Consider the following 19663-nt stretch of genomic DNA (forward strand, 5'->3'; position numbering starts at 1 on the left):
ATCCATTTAAAGTCTCTCACTGTAACAAGCCGAAGGAAGCCTGCTGCTAGATCTTGCCGTTCTCTGAGGCGTGCTGATTATTCGCCGCTCTGTCGGGCCTCCCGGGGGCCTTTCTGTGTGACCGAGCCCTTTCTTAATTACACCTGAGAGCACCGAACAGCTGCTCCTCTTCCACATCTGTGTCTCCATCAATCAAGCCTGTGAAGGGGCTTATGAAAAGCAAACTGGCAAGTATGGAAGACCCTCTATCTCTCTCTCGCCCTCCCCTTCCCTCCTCTTCCTCTTCATTGCTCAACTCTCCAAATATGACACATTTGATGAAATTAGTTGATTTTTACTCCATGTATTTTTAATACTTTGGATGCATTTTTAATAGAAGTGCTTCATCCCAGGGTTGTACAACTGTGGGCTGGGAGACAATGTTAGCAGAGAGCACAGAGCGGGAAAGGACATCAACATTGCATTTATTTTTATCTCTCTCTTACAGAAATAATACCAGTAATACCAAATGAAGCAGAAACTCCACCTGTTCACTGAAGCTGCAGTATCAGATATTGGCCCAACATAAAATGAACTACAAAGATGGAATAAGATTTAATGTTTTATATATACCAGCTGAGCAAATATTTCCTAACAGAAACCATATTTCTTCTTTGAATGTATTGGCACCGCTGTGGAACATAAATATTTATTGGGGCACTGAAAGGTTAAGTGTGTGGGAGTAATAGAATCTGGCAGATGAAAATATTGCTGAAACACAACATCTCCAGATTATTTTTCAAGATGGGAAGTTTCATAACACAACAGTGCCTTTGCATCACCAAACATCACTAAAAATGTTTTTTAACTTGTTGCTGCCTCACTGGTTGCATTTTGGGCATGCAGACGGTGATCTGAGCTCTGCATATCAAAAGTAATGGAGTACTATAGTATTAGGCCTACAGGTTATGTGGCTGATTCAAGATAGTGGAGGCAGAGGTTAACTTTCAGTGAGGTAAAGGAAGAATTTTTGGAAATATGCTTATTCGCTTTCTTGTGTTTCCAGTCTTTGTGCTAAGCTAAGATAAGCGGCTGTTGGTGGTAGCTTTATACTGTATGTATCGTACAGACATGAGAGTGGTATTGATTCTCTTATCAAACTGTGGGCAAGAAAGCGCATTAGCGCAATTCCCATACTGTCAAACTATTCCTTTAATGCATGTGATTATTTGCCTGGGTGTGTGTGACATAAAATTTTAATGTTATACACGTGTAACTGCAAACATAACATATTGATCAGTTTAGTAACCTGCAGCTATCTGAGACTGACAGCAGTTATGCAGTTTCACTTTGTATGCAGTAGATCCTGATAGTGATGCTGGTGTGAATAATAAAATCTAATTTTTACACAATTTCATGGGCAGGTTTCTAAACGTACCCTCCCAGGCCCCGGTGTTACTGACAACCTGAGGGAGAGCAGAAGTGTCTCAGTGGCCTCGCTGCGGAAGAGCTCAGGGTTTTACTTTCAGCCGCTGCTGCATATTAACCCAACATGTTATTGATAAAAGGGATAATTGCAGTCTCACGATGCAAGAATGAGACGCGCATTTGTTCTCTCAGTTCTGAAGTTCTTCTAACTGGACAAATCACAATCACATTACAGGATGATGATGATGATGATGATGATGATGAACCATTTTCCAGATCCTAGTTTGAAAGTATTTATTCAAAATTCACGTGAGCTTGTTACAAAAGAGACTTGAAGTACCTCAGTCTCCTGAGCTTGACACCATAACACACCGACACGGTGGCAGCTGCTTGTATTTTGTTAAAACATAAAGGGCACATCCCAGTGTATATTATCATGTGCAATAAAAGGCACAATTGAATCAATATGAACAAAGTCAGCTAGTCAATAACGCATACAATCACTTTATATACTGTATCTCATTTTGTGTTTGGCAAACATAAACCGTAATATTGGATCAATAGCGATGTTCACTCTGCAGCAGGGTGCTGCTGAACTTGCTCAGTACTCAGGAGCTAGATATTGATTCAGTATCACAGTTGCACGTGTCTTGTGTTCGATGAGATATAGCCTAAGGAATATTTTGATAAAACACAGGAGAACTTGCCCACACAGAAATGTAAAAGATACTTAAACATTTGCATTTGTCAAGTACGCTGTTTGTTTGTTCTGCTTGCTTTTCATAGTCAAATAACACGTCGCAGCCTTTTGGAAACATCAAAGTAGTGGTGACAGCTTGAGTTCTCTTGATTGTCTTTGTTTTTTCTTACACTGAAAAAACATTACATATGCAGCAGAAAGGCCAGGTTCATCTTGTTTTTGTGAGGAATGCATTTAAAACCCTTTTTTTTTTTTTTTACAGTAATTCCACAACGACTCCTGATAAACAAGATTGTTGAAAGTAGAAAAAATGCGTAACGTGTTCGGTTTGCTGCAAGAAAAAGAGACAACTGTGGCATGACAGTCATAGTCAATCATTCCTCCTTTGTGAAATGCTAGCGTTTCTTCTTTAAAGCTGCACTGATCAATATTTTCATCATAACATTGGATCAAATGACTATATATCATGTGAAAGATGTCACTCTTTGTGATCAACTCACATGAAATCATTACTGGTCTCTTTTAATTGTTTTGGTTTCACGGCCCGCAACTTTAATGCTTCGGTTCACTGCCATCTCTCTCATCAGACTTGTTTTACAGCAGCAGCTGTTTCCAGTGAAAAGCCAAATGTACACTTCCTGCCCAGCACCAAACAGCAGACAGACACAGTTAGCAACTGGCTGGTGAACATAGTGGAGCATTTACTGTAGCAGCCAGATATTTCTCTAAGGAGTTGGTTAAGAGCATCATAGAGCTTAAAAGAGAGTGAATATTGGACTGACATTCATCAGGTGACCAGAAACACAACTCTGTTACTATTAACATTTACAAAAGAAACTCAACCTGCAGTTATATTCAGTGAAAGTACAGCACAGTAATAATAGTGTCAGCGTCACAGTTGTTGTTTGGATTCTTTTGACACGAGAGCTTCAGGTACTTTTTGGCCGTTGCGCTCTGCCTTATTGGCTCCAAGCTATCTGTTGACAGGAGAGCAGCCTGACTGGTTTTTTTGTCATCTTTTAATGTCACATTTCAGCCATACCCCATTTTCAGGCCATCAGATGAGTTCAAAACACAGCGTCATCTTTGTACACTGCGCTGGCTACTTGCTTTGTGTGTTGAAATACACAAAATGGGGATTTGAAAGAAGACATTGCATTTTATCGGATTCCACTGTATAAAATCCAGTATTAGTCATTTGCACTTAAGAAGAAGAGGAGAGAAGGGCGGCATTAACCAGACACTGAAAGTATAAATGCGGCCGTTTCATAATCACCAGTGAAATCATCTCTCATCTCTCAACTGAAAACAGCTGGATAGAGAGATGATTTATGGACAGATTTCATAGCACAGTTAATGATAGTTGGATATAAAATGCCTTGGAGCTACTTTATAAAAGCTGTTAAGCACCATAGTCATCATTATGAGTTAACCTCTCAGTGCCAGGATCCACAATCATTTTTATGTCCTTCGTCGTGTTTAGTGCAGAGTGAGCGTCTTCATCTCTCTGTATCGGTGGGGCCTTTGTCCTCTTCATTGCAATCACTGCCACAATCACTCCAACCACCAGCAGCCCCACCAGTCCTGCCCCCACGACATACGGAGTAGCATTAGAGGCTCTGGTCACTGGTTTAAAGCTCAAAGTTGTCTCCTGTTTAAAGATGCACCTGTGTGTGTCATGCCAGTATTGGTCACCACTGAATTCCTCTTCCCCAGTACCTTCCTCATAATAATCATCTACGTAATCATCCTCCAGGAACTCAGGGCCTCCTAAAACAACACACCAGTACACCCCTCCATCTTTCAGCTCCACGTGGGAGATCGCCAGCGAGGAGCCATTCTCAGACAGAGTCAGTCTGCCATTCAGATCCTGTGGGATGGCAGCAGTGTTGTTGTTTGAGTCATGGATAAGTTCATATTCACCTGATGGCTTTAGGCGGTGCCACTGCACCCTTTGGTAGTCATCTTCGACAATGTCACAATCTAGCAAGACCTTCCCGCCTTCAAAAACAACTTTGTTTAGGGATTCTTTTTTGGGGCAAAGAACCAGCGAGTACTGCAGGTCAAGCAAAGAGGAGATGCACAAATAGTCCCCATTATGTTCATAAGAGACTGTAGGAATTACCAATGAAAAGTCCTCTGATTTGTCACCAAAGGATATGAACATGTGATTGTTCATCATGCTGCTGGCATTGATATTCCCCAGTGGTGTCTCCCATCGCTGGTTGTTGCCATCAGAGGAGCAGTTTAGTACCACTCTGTCCCCCTGTGAGGCAAAGAAGTCCCTGCTCTCACTGTGGTCTGGTAGGTACATGTTTTGGAAACTGAGACAATTCTTACCCTTGATCACAAGACAGTAAAAGTGGTGGTTATCCTTTAACACTTTGTTGTCCAGCACAAGCAACGCACCGCTGTCTCTGATCTCCACGGCACCCTCCTCCAGCAGAGGGTCCAGCGACACACTGCTATCCAGGAAGAGGGTGAGCTTATAAAACGGATATTTTTCATGGTACCAGCGCACAGAGGTTCCCTCCAGACCAATGGAGGTGCTGTTGCACAGAAGCTCAGCCCCTCCATCTTTTTCCTTCACAATGATCTCTTCAGATTCAACCTCCTCGTCGCACACAGAGAGCTCTTGTGTGTGCTGGCTGACTAGTGTCTGGTTCTTCCAGCATTCCCTCCTATAAATCCCAGAGTCCACGTGTGTGAGGTGACTGATCTGCAGCCCGGACAGGTGTTGATGTTTGCTGATGTGGATGCGGCCCTGGAGGTCTGCAGGAGTTGTAATGGCCGTGTTGTCGGCTGAGGAGTTGCCAAGCAGCTGGTCTCCCTCCGGAGCAGATCTATAAACAGCAATATAATCCACTCCAAAACAATACCCCATCTCGATGGCACTGTCCCGTGCTCTAAACACGGGCTCTGCCTCCTCACTGTAGACCTGGTGGACGAGGAAGAAAAGCAGAAATTCCAGAAACTTGATGGAGGTCATGCTGTCCGTCTGTTTGTCACACTCTGGTGTGTGCTTACAGTAAGCCTGTTTTAATGTAGCCACTTTGGGTTTGTCACTTTAGTTACGCCTCCAGCTAATATCAGTTTCCTCCTCTTCCACATTCTTCCGCAGGCCTGCAGAAACACACTCTCAGCTGCAGAGTGACAGGCGTAGGAACACACACGCATGCATGCACGCAAGTGCATCCATACTGGCATGCAGGCGCACACAGACAGACACACACACGCAGACACATGTCAAGTAACTTAATGAGTGACAGGAGTGGGTGGAGAGGCATTTAAGTCATTAAAGTCATTTATATGACTGTGACAAGTCTGAGACAATCAATAAGGCTAAACGAAAGCCAAAAGACAGAACATAGAAATAATAATTACGCTCTCGGTTGTACATTAACTGTGCAGTTGGACAGGTTTTCATTCGGCTGTGGGTGTGGGCAGTCACCATGCAAGGTCACTTGACAGCAGTTAGAGGGAGTGTTTCTTTGCACACGCATTTTTTGCGGGAATTCTGTGCAAGCATGATTGCTTTTTTGCAAATGCATGCAACAATGCTTTTATTCAGTGAGTACACTAATCTGAACTAAATCTCGACATATCAGGTAATCGGTCTCTGTTGCCTGACAGTTATTGTTTCTTTTGCAGTGTGAGGAGACAAAAGACGCACTGTGTCTTCTGGTTTCATATTGTACATGAACTGAGTAATATTATACGCAGCATAAAAATCTATACAATCAAAATGTATCCTGTTGTTTCATAATGCCCTGAAGTCAAACAATTTTTAGGAATAGCTACATTTGTGCCCATCACTGCTTCTACTAGTGGCCTTGTAATGTTGCACATGTTCAGCTTTTATATCGGAGCAGTCACTGTTAATGTGTAATCTGCTTTTTAATCACCACAAATGAAAAGTTGACTTTGATCTGCTATAAAAACAACAGGACACAGCTATCATGTTACTCATCATATCACTGGACTTCACTCTATGAAGCCTGATGTAAGAGCTCTTTCTGGCTAATAAATAGCACAAGCTAACTGTACTACTCTACAAAATCAATACGTCTCTCACTGGTTTTGCATTCAAGGTCAAATGCCTGCTTCTAAATTGCACATCAAGAAAATCACAATAGAAAAAAACACAAGGTTAAGCCTGTGATATACAATGGAAAGCAGCAATTTGCAGCAAGGACGAGGATTGTTGTTGACATATGAAGCAATGAGAGGTTTATTATTCAAGTTTGCTTATCCAGAACTACGTTGTTCTTGTGCTCTTGATATCTCTATCTCTCTCTTTCGGTTTCACAGGAGCTTGCTCCAGTGTTCTGGTGACAGAGGGCAAGCACACTGCCTGGGAAAACCCCTGTACTTTATCCACAAGCACAGGAATTGGCTTTGGTATTATGTAGGGAAATTACACCGTTTGCTTCGCGAGGAGACGTCAGACCAGGTTTATAAAGGTCAGTGAAGTTGATGGACTGTGGGAAAACACCCTGAAGTCCCTTCCTGAGGGAGAGATGGTGAGTTGATGGAGTCACTCAGTGTGGCCAGTGTCTGGAAGATGACACCACCAACCTAGTCTAATAAGTGGACAAGAGTAACTAACTTTGGAAAGTTCTCGCAATTACCTTCGTGATGGGGCATATTTTACTTCAGCAGCCAGTGTCTGAGCATCTGCAAGAGGTCAATCTGTACCACATTTTGCTTGTGTTGCCCAGAGGCCGTTTGGGGCTTCTTCTTTGTTCCAGTTCGTTTCCTTTGTTATGTCTTTATGCCAACATCTCGTCCGAAGCACTGCACTTTTTCTCTTGTTGATGCTATTGTTCTCCGTGTTTTGGTGACTGTGTTGTAACTTGGTTACTGTTGCTACTTTAATTTTTGTGCAACCCCCACAGCATGGAGTGTTCTCGTACTAAACCCAGAAAAGCTACGTTAAGTATGGGGCAATTTTAATCTATGTTTCAGCTCTAAGCAAGTTATTTATTTATCAGTGGGGCTTGACACAAACTCAAAGACTCTCTGTCTTCAGTATGTACATGATTGATTGGGATCACAAACACATCATGGAGCTTGGACTGGATGATTCTCCATACTGCCAGTCTCAGCTAAGCATTTTTTTCTGTCTGTCTGCCCATTTTGTTCTGCCAGTGACACTTTCTCAGTGATTTTTCTTGCATTTAGTCCTTTCAATTTCTCCTTTTTTAAATCCCTGTCTATATTTTTAGTTCCTCGTTCCTGCAGAAACCACAGGAGCAATGTAGCAAAAGAGGGTAGATACTGATTGCGTGACTTTGTTCACACTGTTTACTCTGCAGGCCCACATGTTGTTCCACACCCCTGCTTCCACCATAAAGAAAGTTGTTTCCCATGAAACACATGCAAAATCAAATCTGTCTTTCTTTTCTGTGTTTGTGCTTGTGCACGACCAGTCTGAGACACAAACTGTTAATAATAAGTCTATCAGTGCGCTTTGCTGACCAGCTCTCTCCTGTCAACATATTGGGTATTAAAAAAGAAAGAGGCACCAACCTGTTTTCCTTTGAGGCATATCATCTGTTTACTAGTTCATAAACCATAATGAACCCAGCGACCCACTCAGCAGCAGCAGCTTCTGCGCTACTGAAGGAACAGCTTGCAGAGCTGGTGATCAAGCATCATGATTAAGCACCAACTGCGAGAAAACTCTCCGTGTGTTCACTCCAATTCAGCCCAGCGCTGATTACACTCATCAGAGCCCCGTATGCTGCAGGGTTTGGAGGCACACCAACTGCTGTTTGAGATACAGATTTTTGCCAAAAATATCTAATTACTGGACATATGGGCTGCAATAAAAGAGCAGAGCTTTGAAAAGAGGAAAGGAAAATGGGCAATGGGAGCTGAACATCAAATAACACTCACATTTCTAAATAGTACATTAATGTTTTTGTTTTTTTTGTGTTTTTACAAAATCAAAGCTATTTCTGGGTCACATTTGGATTTATAAGGTCTTAGTTGTGCTGCTTTGCAGTACCCGTCATCGCCTCTGCCCGACGCTGTGGCACACAAGACAATACAGTAGAAGAAGAAACCAGTTTCATAACAAAACGTCACATCCTCTGACCGTGGCTAAAGGTAACTCATTTTCTAACAAAAATGTCGCTATAATAGCTAAACTCTTCACATATTCACACCTCTATTGATAGTAACTGACATGTCAAATCACGCGGTCAAATGACATGATGTCCCGCGATACCCGTGGTGTAACGTTACTGCTCTTGTCTCTTCTAGCAGTTAGCTAACTAGCAAGCTAAATACCTAGCATGTTTCTTCAGACAGAGTACTGGAGTTAATTCAAAAAGACATTTGTTTTGAAATAATTGACAACATGTTTTAAGTTATCCGCACAACCTGTAGAAGGATGTTAATATGTATTTACTCTGCACAGCGTGACAATAAAGTGCTTAAAGTTACACTTTGTAACATAGCAGCTCATGCTTTTGAATGTGTTACCTGATTGTGATTGGCAATGGGCCATTGGCTGTGATTGATGTTTGGGTTTGCCCGTGCTTTTCCGCTCTCCCCTATGAAACATCTGGCACCAGCTGTGCAGATAGAATAACCATGATCTTCTGTTAAGGAGCCTGTATTTTGAAGGCAAGGCTGTAATAAGTGACATTGCCCAAAATAGCATTAAAAAGTAAACAACTGGGTACTCTGTCAGATCAGGGAGATTAAATTACAATATTATTTTAAGAGATTTAATCACTTTACACAAACAGTATATCAGTCTAAAAATAACGAAGTCCTTTTCTGGTGCAAAATGCATAATGAAGAGACATTTCTGTCAGTATTCTGTCAATACTGTTACTTTTAAAAGTGAAACTTCTGTGTTTGTTAAAATGTACTTTTTTTGTCTGTGTGGCTCAGTGACAAGTCAACAGGAAGCTCCAGAAATATCCCCTGGCTGTCAGGAGGATATTGTTGTACTGCGTGATATTTATGATAATAACAAACAATATGATGAGCGTCATGATTGTCAGTCTCCTGTCCTGCACATGACTGGCCATGCTAGACCTCTGGCCTTACAGAGCATCACTGCAGCTACTTCAGTTGTTTTGATTGATGTTAGAATTTGTTACTGTGCATATCTGCAACTCTCTGCTCAAGCTGTCATTGTCTAGCTCCCTCTGCTACTTCAGAAGGTGAAGCTAGTATTTTTAGTAAGTAGTTATGTTAGCTGCCTGCTTGTTTGTCACCCACTGCAGTTCCTTCTTTTCTCACTCCCTAAGGTGTTCAGCCTCAGGACTTTATGCATCAATGTTGCGCTTGATCGCAGCATCCCTGTGCCTCCGGTGCCAACGTGTCACACCTCTGCCTTTAAACTTAAGGCCATGTGCAACACTGAGCTCAACAGAGAACCAGCAGACTGTGGAGGCTCTCTATGATCTCTCTGTGGACATCCAAAAGGTCCGGAAACTTAACGGCTGGGTCCTGCATCAGAGCCCAGCTTATGCTAAGGAGGTAGCTGACCTGCTGCAGGACATGGGAGCCTCGGGCTCCATCGTTGCCCGGATCCTAGCGGTTCACCCTGAGGCAGTCCTCTGTCCCCCAGAACAGATGCAGGCTCAGAGGGAGCTGTGGATGTCCGTGTGCCCAAACCAGAAAGAGCTGGTTGGTATCATTGAGAAATTCCCAGCCTCCTTCTTCACCTCCTCCAGCCACCATGACAACCAGCGGAACAACATCACTTATTTCCAGAGCCTAAACCTCAACAAGCGAATCATCACCAAGCTCATGGCCAGCGCTCCCCAGAGCTTCAGCCGGCCAGTAGAGCAGAACGAGGTGATGGTGTGCACCCTCCAGCAGGCCTACCTGGAGCTTGGGGGGGAGGAGGCCAACATGAAGATCTGGCTTCAGAAACTGCTGAGCCAGAACCCGTTTGTTCTCCTCAAGCCCCCCGAGGTGCTGAGGCAGAACCTGCTGTTCCTGAGAGACAAGGGCTTCAGCACGGCAGAGCTCCTCCGCCTCCTCTCCAAACTCAGAGGCTTTGTCACAGAGCTGAACCCGGACAGCATGCATTGCACCCTGGTGTACTCCCAGGACACCATGGGCTGCTCCGAGGCAGAGCTGAGGGGCATCATCCTCAAATGCCCAGCTCTGCTTTACTACCCTGAAGCCATTCTGGCTGAGCGCTTTAAAGGCCTCCTCAGCGCTGGGATCAGCATGTCTCAAATCAGAGAGACTCCGACCGTTTTGGAGCTGACCACGCAGATAGTGAATCATCGCATCCAGCTACTGAGGGCGCATCGGTATGATGTGAGGACAGGTAGTCTGGAGGTCCTAAATGGCACTAAGAAGGACTTTGAGATGAGCTATGGAAAACTAAAGCTTCGTAGAGAGAGACCACTTTTTAACCCTGTCGCCCCTTTAAAAACAGATGACTGACAGAGGTTGTATGGACTAAGGCAAGTGAATTAAAGCTGTAACTGGATGTTTACTGTTCTTGTGATTATTTATATCTGTATTATGTCAGTATCAGATCAAAGTGTTTTAAGTGTAAAGGTGCACTCACTTCAATCATTTCAATTATAATCAGATATGTGTGTTTATTCCTATTGTTTATGATGCTATTTGAACTTGACAGTGAAGATGCCTGAGAGTGCAAACTGAACCAACTACAGAAAACAATCTCACAACTCTTTTAGATTTAAAGGGTGGAAAGACGGGCTTAAATTCAGTTTTTTTTTCCTTCATGTGCTCAAAACTGCTATGGGGGATCACACTAAAGTGAAGTTACAGTGAAGAAAATTAGTTTTGATCCCCCTCCTGCTGCCAAAATCTCCAACCTGGTGGAATGAAAAGTCATCAAAATCCAATTACTGTTTTATTTTCCGAGCCGTGGTTTTCCTCTAACTGGGTAGTGTGAATCTTAACAGCAAATGCCAGAATGTGTCAAATTTAATTTTGCAGTTTGTAGTTCAGACCAAAGAAAACTATGTTCACACCCAGTGAGAACTGATGGTATTACACATGAAGAGCAGCACACTTTTATTGCAGGTGTAAATTCATGTAATAAGAGACGAGGATGGTTATGTAACGGCTCCTCAGAGTGATATCAGAAAGTGAGACAAACGCAATGTTACGTGTCACGCTTTGTAGGAAAGATGAAGTCCCTTGCCAAATAAAGAATTTATGACAGCTTATTTACAAGTTACCTCATCACAATAACTTCACATAAACACCGTGTGTAATGACAGATGTGCTGATTCGTCTATCAAATGTATTACTGAGTATAACTGAGGACAAACAAGGCTTTTCAAATCATTTTATTTACAGCCTGTGCAAGTGTCTCATTTTCACACAATGTTCTTGGCAGCACAACTGTTCCCCTCAGGGAGGAAATCTAACTGTGTCTCAGATTTTTATTGTTACTTTACAGATGGAGGCACTTTATTATAAGCTATTTCACTACTGAAATGTCATTATCATTTCAAATGAATTCAAATGCACCCACACAATGCCATAAAAAAGGCAGGAGAATGAAGTTCCTTTGATTTGGATTGGAAGTGGTTTATTTGAAGGCACTCTGCAGCCTTTATTCAAAAAGCAGTTGAGTTTCAGTTCATTTATGCAAAATAGATTTTCCATTATGTTTGGCTTTATTAGTAAGGTTTTCATGTCTATGTGCGTCATATGGAGGTAAAAAGACTGCTTCTGGGTTAGAGCCCACATTTATTTTTGTATGAGCCACAAAATCAATATACAATCTTACTGAGCATTGTCTAAACCATGAGAGGGCATGGCAAAATGTTCCCCATCTCGATTTGAATGTGTCTTAATGTTTCAAAGCCCAGAAAAGCCCTTGAAACATGCTTTTTTTTGCCTTTTAATGGGAGTGAGCTTCCCAGCTAATGAAGCCATGAATTTATGCCTCAAGGATCCCTCGCTCTTGTAATGTGGACGATGGGGGTCACAACAAAGAGGGAGAGGACTTGTGTGTCCAGAGGGAGGAGGAGGAGGGAGGGAGAGTTATATACGTTAACAACTTCCACTTCCCATCTGCTGCCGTCTGCATCACTCAGCATGGCTCCGTAGTCATGGAGATAGCCACTGGGCAGATGATGCGAAAGTGAGTGCATCTGGTAATGAGTTTGAGCTCAGCAGATGGATGCTTGACTAGAGTTCATTTTCAAACCATTCACAACATGGAACCCCTGAGGGGCGACTACAGTACCTCAAATACACTGCAGCTGACGTACTGAAGGTTACTAACAACTGACATTTTCTTTAATTCATCATGTTCCAAGGTTGTGTCTTTCAGCAGTGCTAAGGAGTAAATGCAAGGAGTTAATTAGGTTAATCATCATGTATCAAGGCGAGGCAGATGAGACGAGGCCTCAGGTGTATACATGCAAGTCACCTCTATTTCTTACCCGCTGTCCTCATGTCCTCTGTCGACTGCCTCGCCGTCCCGCACCGTGCTCTTGAATTACACAGACAAGCCAGAGAGGTTAATAAGAGGGAGTATAAATAGTGCTTTTTCATTTCAAACATGACACTGGTTGATATTAGCCACACTTAACACTTTGCTTTTATGGGTCATATCTCACCAGAAACAGACGACATCTGCAATTAAAAGCTATGATTTCCAGCTGAAGCCAGAACATGGACGACCACCGCTGCAGTAAATATTCCTTATTTGAAGTCAGTGTGAGTAAAGCTCAAGTCCTGGAATTATTACGTAGAAAGATATTTGTCAAAAGCTGCTAATGTAGGAGAAAAATAACCCTGTTTGCCACTTAAATATTCCATTAGGACACTGAATACTATCTTGTGTTCCCCACAAAGGAAAACCTGAGGTTACAACATACATTTTAAATTCATGTTTGGTTTCCCTACTTACTAATCTTCAGCCTTAAAATCACCCATAACACGATATTGTTACTGCTCTGGTGTTTCCTCCCTTATATTAACATTTGCATTATAGACTGGGATTTCAGTGTGCACTCAACATTTCTCTCCCCACCTACACAAGAAAGTTTGTTTTCTGTAATTACTTGTCTCTCAAAACAGTCTCCTACCTCCTACCTATATTGAACATTGCATCTGAGATTCACAACTTTGAAACATCTGTCACTGCTGGTTGTTTGAATAATAAAAGATAAGGTGCAGGCTATTGGTATCACATCAATCACTCCATCTTCTGAATCATTCATGACTGATTTTATCATGTTGTTGACCGGTTAAAGCAGTGGTTGTCGATTCTCATCCTTGAAGCTCAGAATATGGCTCCTTTTGAAGTCCACTGTACCAGGAATTAATAGGCCCAGTAGGAAAAGCACAGGTGTGACTACTAAAATTAATGATGGCTGCCTCAGTTTCAAGGTCAAGGGCTGCGGTCGAACAGTACAAAAAATGACGTCCTATGTCTTTTCCTAAACACTGCTAACGTGTCTCCTCGCTACCCCCACTCGTGTCTCTTCCTTGCGTCTCAGCTCCTTCCAACGAGGATGTGAGACGAGAGATGAAAGGATGGAGGAGCCGAAGCTGCCAAATCTTTGGTTCCATAGCCCCTTTCTTAAGCGACTTTAGTTACTTGTGATGTGCTGCACAGCTGTATCACCTGTCGCGCCACTTGATAAAAGACTTCCACGTAGGATACACCTGTGTTTCCTTGCTCTAAGCTCCTCTCTCCTCAAGGTGCATTTAAAGGGACAGTTCACCCCCAAATCAAAAATACCTGTAGTGCTATTTATCCATGTACGTTGTTTTGGTGTGAGTTTGGAAATCTCTGCCTTCTCTCGAATATATTGGAAGTAGAGGGCACTCTGCTTCTGGTGCTCAAAGCGCCAAAAAAATCTCCAGATCCAGATCCAATCTCCAAATTTCCAGAAATCATGACCTGGTTACGCAAGATAATTCACAGACCTTGTTGTGAGCAGTTTCATGTAGGAAATATTTTCTTTCTACCAAATTACAGCCGCCATTACCGGACAGACGGCGTGCATCTACTCAGGGAAGAGAGGCTCAAATTTGCCTCAGGGGGCTTAACAATCTATACAACATACAACACCCTCTATCCTTAGACCCTCTCAGTATAGTGCCATACCTGTCGTGTTCAGATTTTAGAGCTGTTGTCTGTCTTGTTCTCAGAAGAAGTCTATTTAAGCAGATTGGTGTCTATTTGATCTGAGGAGAAAGAGGGAGGCAGTAGCAAACTCCCAAAAAACTCAAGTTCAAGTGAAATTTGAACCATTAGCACAAAGTCTTCTGGGAGTTTCCCCTCAGATCTAACCAGACACTCAATGGAGCTAATAGACAATGAGACATCTTGAAATCACTCTGTAAGATGTCATAGGCTAACGTTATTTGTTTTTATTGTTTGGATTTTTAGTCAAGTCAGTTTATTTGTAAAACACATCTAAAAACACAGTTTGACCAAAATGCTTTGACAGAAGGATATCATTGTACCAAGTAACCACGAGAACCATTGTTTATTGAGTGTTAAATATTCCTGACGACCTCGTACATCTGTTTCTGTAGGATTTTTCTTGTGTATGCACGTTTTCTTGTTATAAATCACTTTTCCTGTTTTATATGATTTTGATTTATTCTGTAGTCAAGTCGCTGTGACCATTGTTATTATTATTATTGTTATTATTATTATTATTATTATTATTATTATTATTATAACATGACTATTACAAGACCATGAAACCATCAAAACCCAACTGAGACAATTAACTCCCTGTGTGTGTGTGTCTATTTGTACAGCTTTCTTTGTGAGAACCAATTTGAATTTCAGACCTTGGGAGGAAGGACATTTTTGGAAAGTGAGGACATTTTAGTCGGTCCTCACTTTTGGACAGACCTTTAAAGAGCTGTTTGAGGGTTCAAACATGGTTTTAATGTGGGCTTTCTGTCCCTTGTCTCATTGACATGCCTCCATCTAGTGGCCAAAAGGATCACATACAACCAGATGAATAAGGACCATTTTTTCCCCAAGTGACAAATAAAGTCACAAAATGTCAATTTCCATGAAAAACAACTATATTCACAAAAAACCTACACAGGAAAAACCTTCACCAATAAATACATAATTCCATATTTAATGACAACTAATTACTAGATGTAACATTTATCCAAAAAACAAGACAGCCATTATAGTATCAAAGCAAACCAGTAGCATAATTCACTTGTCACTATATAAACTGGCATCTGCGATGTCTGCTTAGAAAGGACCAGATCTGCTGTGCCACCCGCAGCACAGGCTGTCAGTGACGTAGGGAGCTGACTGACTCACTGACAAGCATATTTTCTGAGCAGCTGCGATATTACTGAGGAGAAGGACGAGATGGGAACACTGACAAGTGACAAGGTGACAGCGGAGGGTGGCAGGGGATTTCTTCTATACCAGAACTAATATCTTACCAAGAGAGTAAATACACATGGGCACACTTGGATAGGCAAACTGGAACGCTGTTTAAGTGTACATGCTCACAGTGTTTCAAGTTTTTCATGGATTACAAAGAGTATAAGATCATATTTGCATTAGCTGGAATTCTCAATGACAATATTACAAAGAGTGTTAGCAGGACTTTGGCTTTCCGTGAATATATAAAGATACAATGATACACTGTGGGTTTGGGTTTTAGGAGTGTGTATCTGCAGTTACAGTCTAACGGTTGAAAGCAGACACTGTTTCCAAGAAAGATCTCTTGATTTCCTCTGTTTAGTTGTCTACACCGCATCACCACTCTCTCTCTTGAAGACTTGGAATTTGTACTTAATGTCGTTCTCCTCTTGAATTCCACTCGGTACACCAGGAAATCTGGTTTGGAAAGAAAAGAAAAAAAGGTTTTGTGAGTTCATTACCAGGCATAAAAACAGTTCAATATAAGAATTAAATGGATAAACAATTTAATAAAACAATCACAAAAGCATAATCATCTTCCAAACCATGAAATGGGACATAAATGAGCTTTTAATGTGAAAGAAAACATACCGACATAAAATGAAATACTCAGGCTTTTTCACTGACAATCCATCATGTATTGTCTCCAATGATAGAAAACTGAGATCATACCAAAAACAAATTAAGAATCTACCTTTTTGAACATCATTTAATAATTTACTATTCAAAGTCAGTGCAATTGTTGGTAACATTGCTCTTTAAAATAATATCACAGCAACCAGCGATGGTGATGTCAGCAAATTCTTTTGAGCTGAACTATTTAAACCAATGACAACACAGTCTGACAGATAGTGCTGATGTTTGCTTTGTAACAAAAGGCAAAATCACTGTCATGGGGCAGCAGCAAAGCTTGATGTGTTTAAAAACAACTTTACATGTAAATAGAATTACCGCCCCGCGGTTATATGCGTCCACCAACCAGTCAAGGTGCAGTTTACATCCATGTGTGTCCAGACTCATATAATATATGTAGTGAATACTTGGAGGGAGTTGAATAAAAGTGTATTTTTGGGCTAAATGGAAGTTATCACATACATTGTTGAACTGACTAATGAAGGATTATCATAGATGTACTGGCTAAACAGGTACACGTGTACGTGATTACTATGTAAAAATGGATTCTTATAGAGTATAGCCACGGTATTTTTAGATGTGAAACCTCTCTATGAGCTGAAGGTGAAACTCACTCACAGGATCGAGATTAGCTCCGCGCGCTTCAATACTTTGTTTACAGTCATGTGATTCAGATGTGACATATGATCACAATATCCCCTTCTGTTCTTGAGTTATCGTGTTGAATTAAGGCCAAAAAAAGGACCTTTTTGTGTAAAAAGTGTCATTACGTCGTCGTCGTATCCCATCAAATGTCTGAAATTTTGTCATAATTACTGCATCAATTCTTTGATCCTTTGACCTTTGACAACCAAATTCTAATCACCTCATCCTTGAGTCCAAGTGGATGTTTGTATCAAATTTGAAGAAATTGTCTAAAGGTGTTCCTGAGATATTGCGTTAACGACGGACGGACAACCTAAAAAGCATAAAAATCACTCCTTTGTAACTGTTACATGCACCGTTGAGCTCAAGGAAATCATTTAACACCAGCGGGTTGAGATGTCGTGCCACTGCCTCCAGGTCAGGGCGGCCTGCCCTGTAACGGTGTGAGGATGAAACAAACACATACCTTTCTTGCTCTTTAAATAGCCCTCTGTCAAACTCAGGGAAGAAAACGTCGCAGTCAAAGTCTGCCATGACGTCTGTCAGGTAGACCAAGTCACACCACGGGTGCTTCAATGCATCCTCATCAGAAACAAGACGCACCAGAGATTGTGGTCACATTAACAGTATTAACAACCTGGCTTTTCCATGTGTAATTCAGCACTCTATTAACAATAGGCGCCCACTTTCAATAGGCCTCATGGAGATGTGACTAGTTTACCTTGTAGACCTGCGTCCCACCAACAATCCAGATGGTCTCAATCAGGTCAGCGAGGGGGGGCTGGGCAGCCAGGCGGATGGCGCTCTCAAAGTCCTGACACAAGAAGTGGGCGTGATCTGGAACCGCTCTGTAAGAGGAGAAATGTACAGCCGATTGAAAGGATGAACGATGGTGAAAAGCTAGGATTGGTTTCTGGATGACCCAGAATATCTTCCTCCCTTTGCTGATGCAGATGTTCGTGTGTGTGTGTGTGTGTGAGAGAGAGAACACTCACTTCAGTGTCGTACTCAGCACCACATGCAGAACATTGGCCAGTGGAAACATATTTTCTGGGTGTGAGTACCAGCACAGTTTGCCCCACACCATCATGTTCATCTTTCCTGAAATAGATGCAATCAAATGTGTGACACTAAACTCCACATCTCAGCTGTGGCAGATCTCACGTCTCTTCTTATGGCACATTGTAAAGCACTGGGTTTCAAAACCTTACAAGTTTGCAGTACCTAATGAACTGGGCCCACATCAAAGTGGGGTCAAGTAGGGGTGGGCTATTAAAGAATAATGAATAAAAATGGACAATTCTGCACAGTTGCAAATATTTATCAAAATAAGGATATATCATTATGGTATAAGTACCAAAATACGTTTGGTAAACTGGTTTTGGCTCCAGAATTTAAAAGTGTTGGACTGATACCCAGCCCTATGAGGTGGCTATAATATGATGTAATATTAATGTTGAGGAATACCTGGTCTCGACACCCTTGTGACAGTGTTCAGAAAGTACTGGAATTCAGACCTGTAAGAGTCACAGTTTCAACATTAAACAGCTGTTACTAAGCTCATTAATTAAGTACTCCTGCTAATAGTTTACACATGTAGCAAAGAATGCATATACACTTCAGCATATACTGCTAGTACCTGCTACCTGTGCTACAACTCAGCTCTGAAGCCTTCCTTTTGATTCATCTATTACATAATCAACAGGTAAGACGGGTTTGATGACACTGTATCATCATGGTATATGCTATTTGTTTTGGTCTGTTTTTGGCTTCTGAGCCAACAAAGTAAGCATTTGTTCATACATCACTTTGGGCTGCACATTTTTGGACCAACTGATTCACTGAAAGTATAATCCATATTGGAGTCATGTCAAAGGCTATATAAACTTTTCCTCATAAGTTTAAACTCAAGGTTTGCAGAGGACGGAATAGGAGATAATAGCTATAAAGGATAAAAAAAAGTGATGCTGTTGAGGACTGAAAGACAAAATAACACTACTGAGCAGTCCCATTATACACTGACATACATGTGTGACCTGTGTGGCACATAACAATGCAATGCAACAAGGCACAACAATCGGCTGTCACCGACATTATTTGCGTGTTCTAACTGAATCAAGCGTCGTCACAAACGGTTTCCCTCTTACGGTAAGTGCCAGGGCAGTTTTCCATCTTTCCCGATCCCCCCGTCATTGCAGACAGCTGCTATGAGGCGAACAGGTTTTTTCTGCACTTTGTCCCGACTCGTTTCCATCTCCAACAGGCGACCAAACAAACAAGCAGACAGGAAGCACGGGATCGAGATCTGCAGCAGTCACTGCCTTTGTATATTTGTATGTATGTGTGGGATGGGGACAGTTTATACGGGTTTGAGCTCAACTATCACCGCCCACCGACCGGCAGCTGCTATTGGACACGATGCAGCTTCAGTGCACCCTGAATAAGATTTTAAACACCCCAAGCCTTTCCGCGGCCCGAGGCTACCACTGCACTGGGATCAGTAGCGTGACTCGATCACAAGGGGCCGTCCTCATTGATTACGGACTTAAGAATTACTAAAAATACACTTAATGTAGGCCTTTTATCACTTTTCTTAAAGAGTTTACAACGTGTAAGAAAGACAGTCAGGACAAGTCAAACCCTATAAAGACACCTCCATCAAGCATGCGCAGAAAAACTCTTACAAAACATCACAAAATCACCTGCAAAAATGTAGGAAGTGCATATTGGTAATTAAATAGACAATTAAAAAAAAGCTTGGTAATTAACAGATGACATGTTAACACAGAACATTTTCCTGCTATACTTAAAACAATGGTTTCGTTTTAGAAGAACGGGATTAAAGGTCAAAGCCTATGGAAAATGATGTAATAAGCAACACA

At 41.8% G+C, this 19663-nt stretch overlaps 2 protein-coding genes across 2 annotated transcripts; one reads left to right on the forward strand and one right to left on the reverse strand.

Annotated features, from left to right (window-relative positions):
- Positions 1-8203: 8203 nt before the first annotated feature.
- On the forward strand, positions 8204-10574 carry mterf2 (mitochondrial transcription termination factor 2). The gene is made up of 2 exons (XM_070908062.1): positions 8204-8221; positions 9379-10574. The coding sequence occupies exon 2, from the start codon at positions 9407-9409 to the stop codon at positions 10532-10534; it is 1128 nt and encodes a 375-aa protein (XP_070764163.1). The 5' UTR covers positions 8204-8221; positions 9379-9406; the 3' UTR covers positions 10535-10574.
- Positions 10575-15704: 5130 nt separating this feature from the next.
- LOC139287109 (dihydrofolate reductase) lies at positions 15705-19035 on the reverse strand. Its single transcript, XM_070908095.1, has 6 exons — positions 18929-19035; positions 18249-18298; positions 17777-17882; positions 17503-17629; positions 17248-17363; positions 15705-15920 (listed from the first exon to the last, which is right to left on the reverse strand). The coding sequence occupies exons 1-6, from the start codon at positions 19033-19035 to the stop codon at positions 15830-15832; spliced, it is 597 nt and encodes a 198-aa protein (XP_070764196.1). The 3' UTR covers positions 15705-15829.
- Positions 19036-19663: the final 628 nt, after the last annotated feature.

The sequence above is a fragment of the Enoplosus armatus genome, chromosome 6 (assembly GCF_043641665.1).
Source record: "Enoplosus armatus isolate fEnoArm2 chromosome 6, fEnoArm2.hap1, whole genome shotgun sequence".
Classification (NCBI taxonomy): domain Eukaryota; kingdom Metazoa; phylum Chordata; class Actinopteri; order Centrarchiformes; family Enoplosidae; genus Enoplosus; species Enoplosus armatus.

What these genes read in the sequence shown, in the direction of transcription:
- mterf2 (XM_070908062.1), top strand. Translation starts at nt 9,407, where the DNA reads ATGTTGCGCTTGATCGCAGCATCCCTGTGCCTCCGGTGCCAACGTGTC.
- LOC139287109 (XM_070908095.1), bottom strand. Translation starts at nt 19,035, where the DNA reads ATGGAAACGAGTCGGGACAAAGTGCAGAAAAAACCTGTTCGCCTCATA. An exon ending in AAACTGCCCTGGCACTTACC is followed by an intron (nt 18,299 to 18,928) that starts GTAAGAGGGAAA and finishes TGACTCTTACAG; the next exon opens with GTCTGAATTCCAGTACTTTC. An exon ending in CACAAGGGTGTCGAGACCAG is followed by an intron (nt 17,883 to 18,248) that starts GTATTCCTCAAC and finishes CATCTATTTCAG; the next exon opens with GAAAGATGAACATGATGGTG.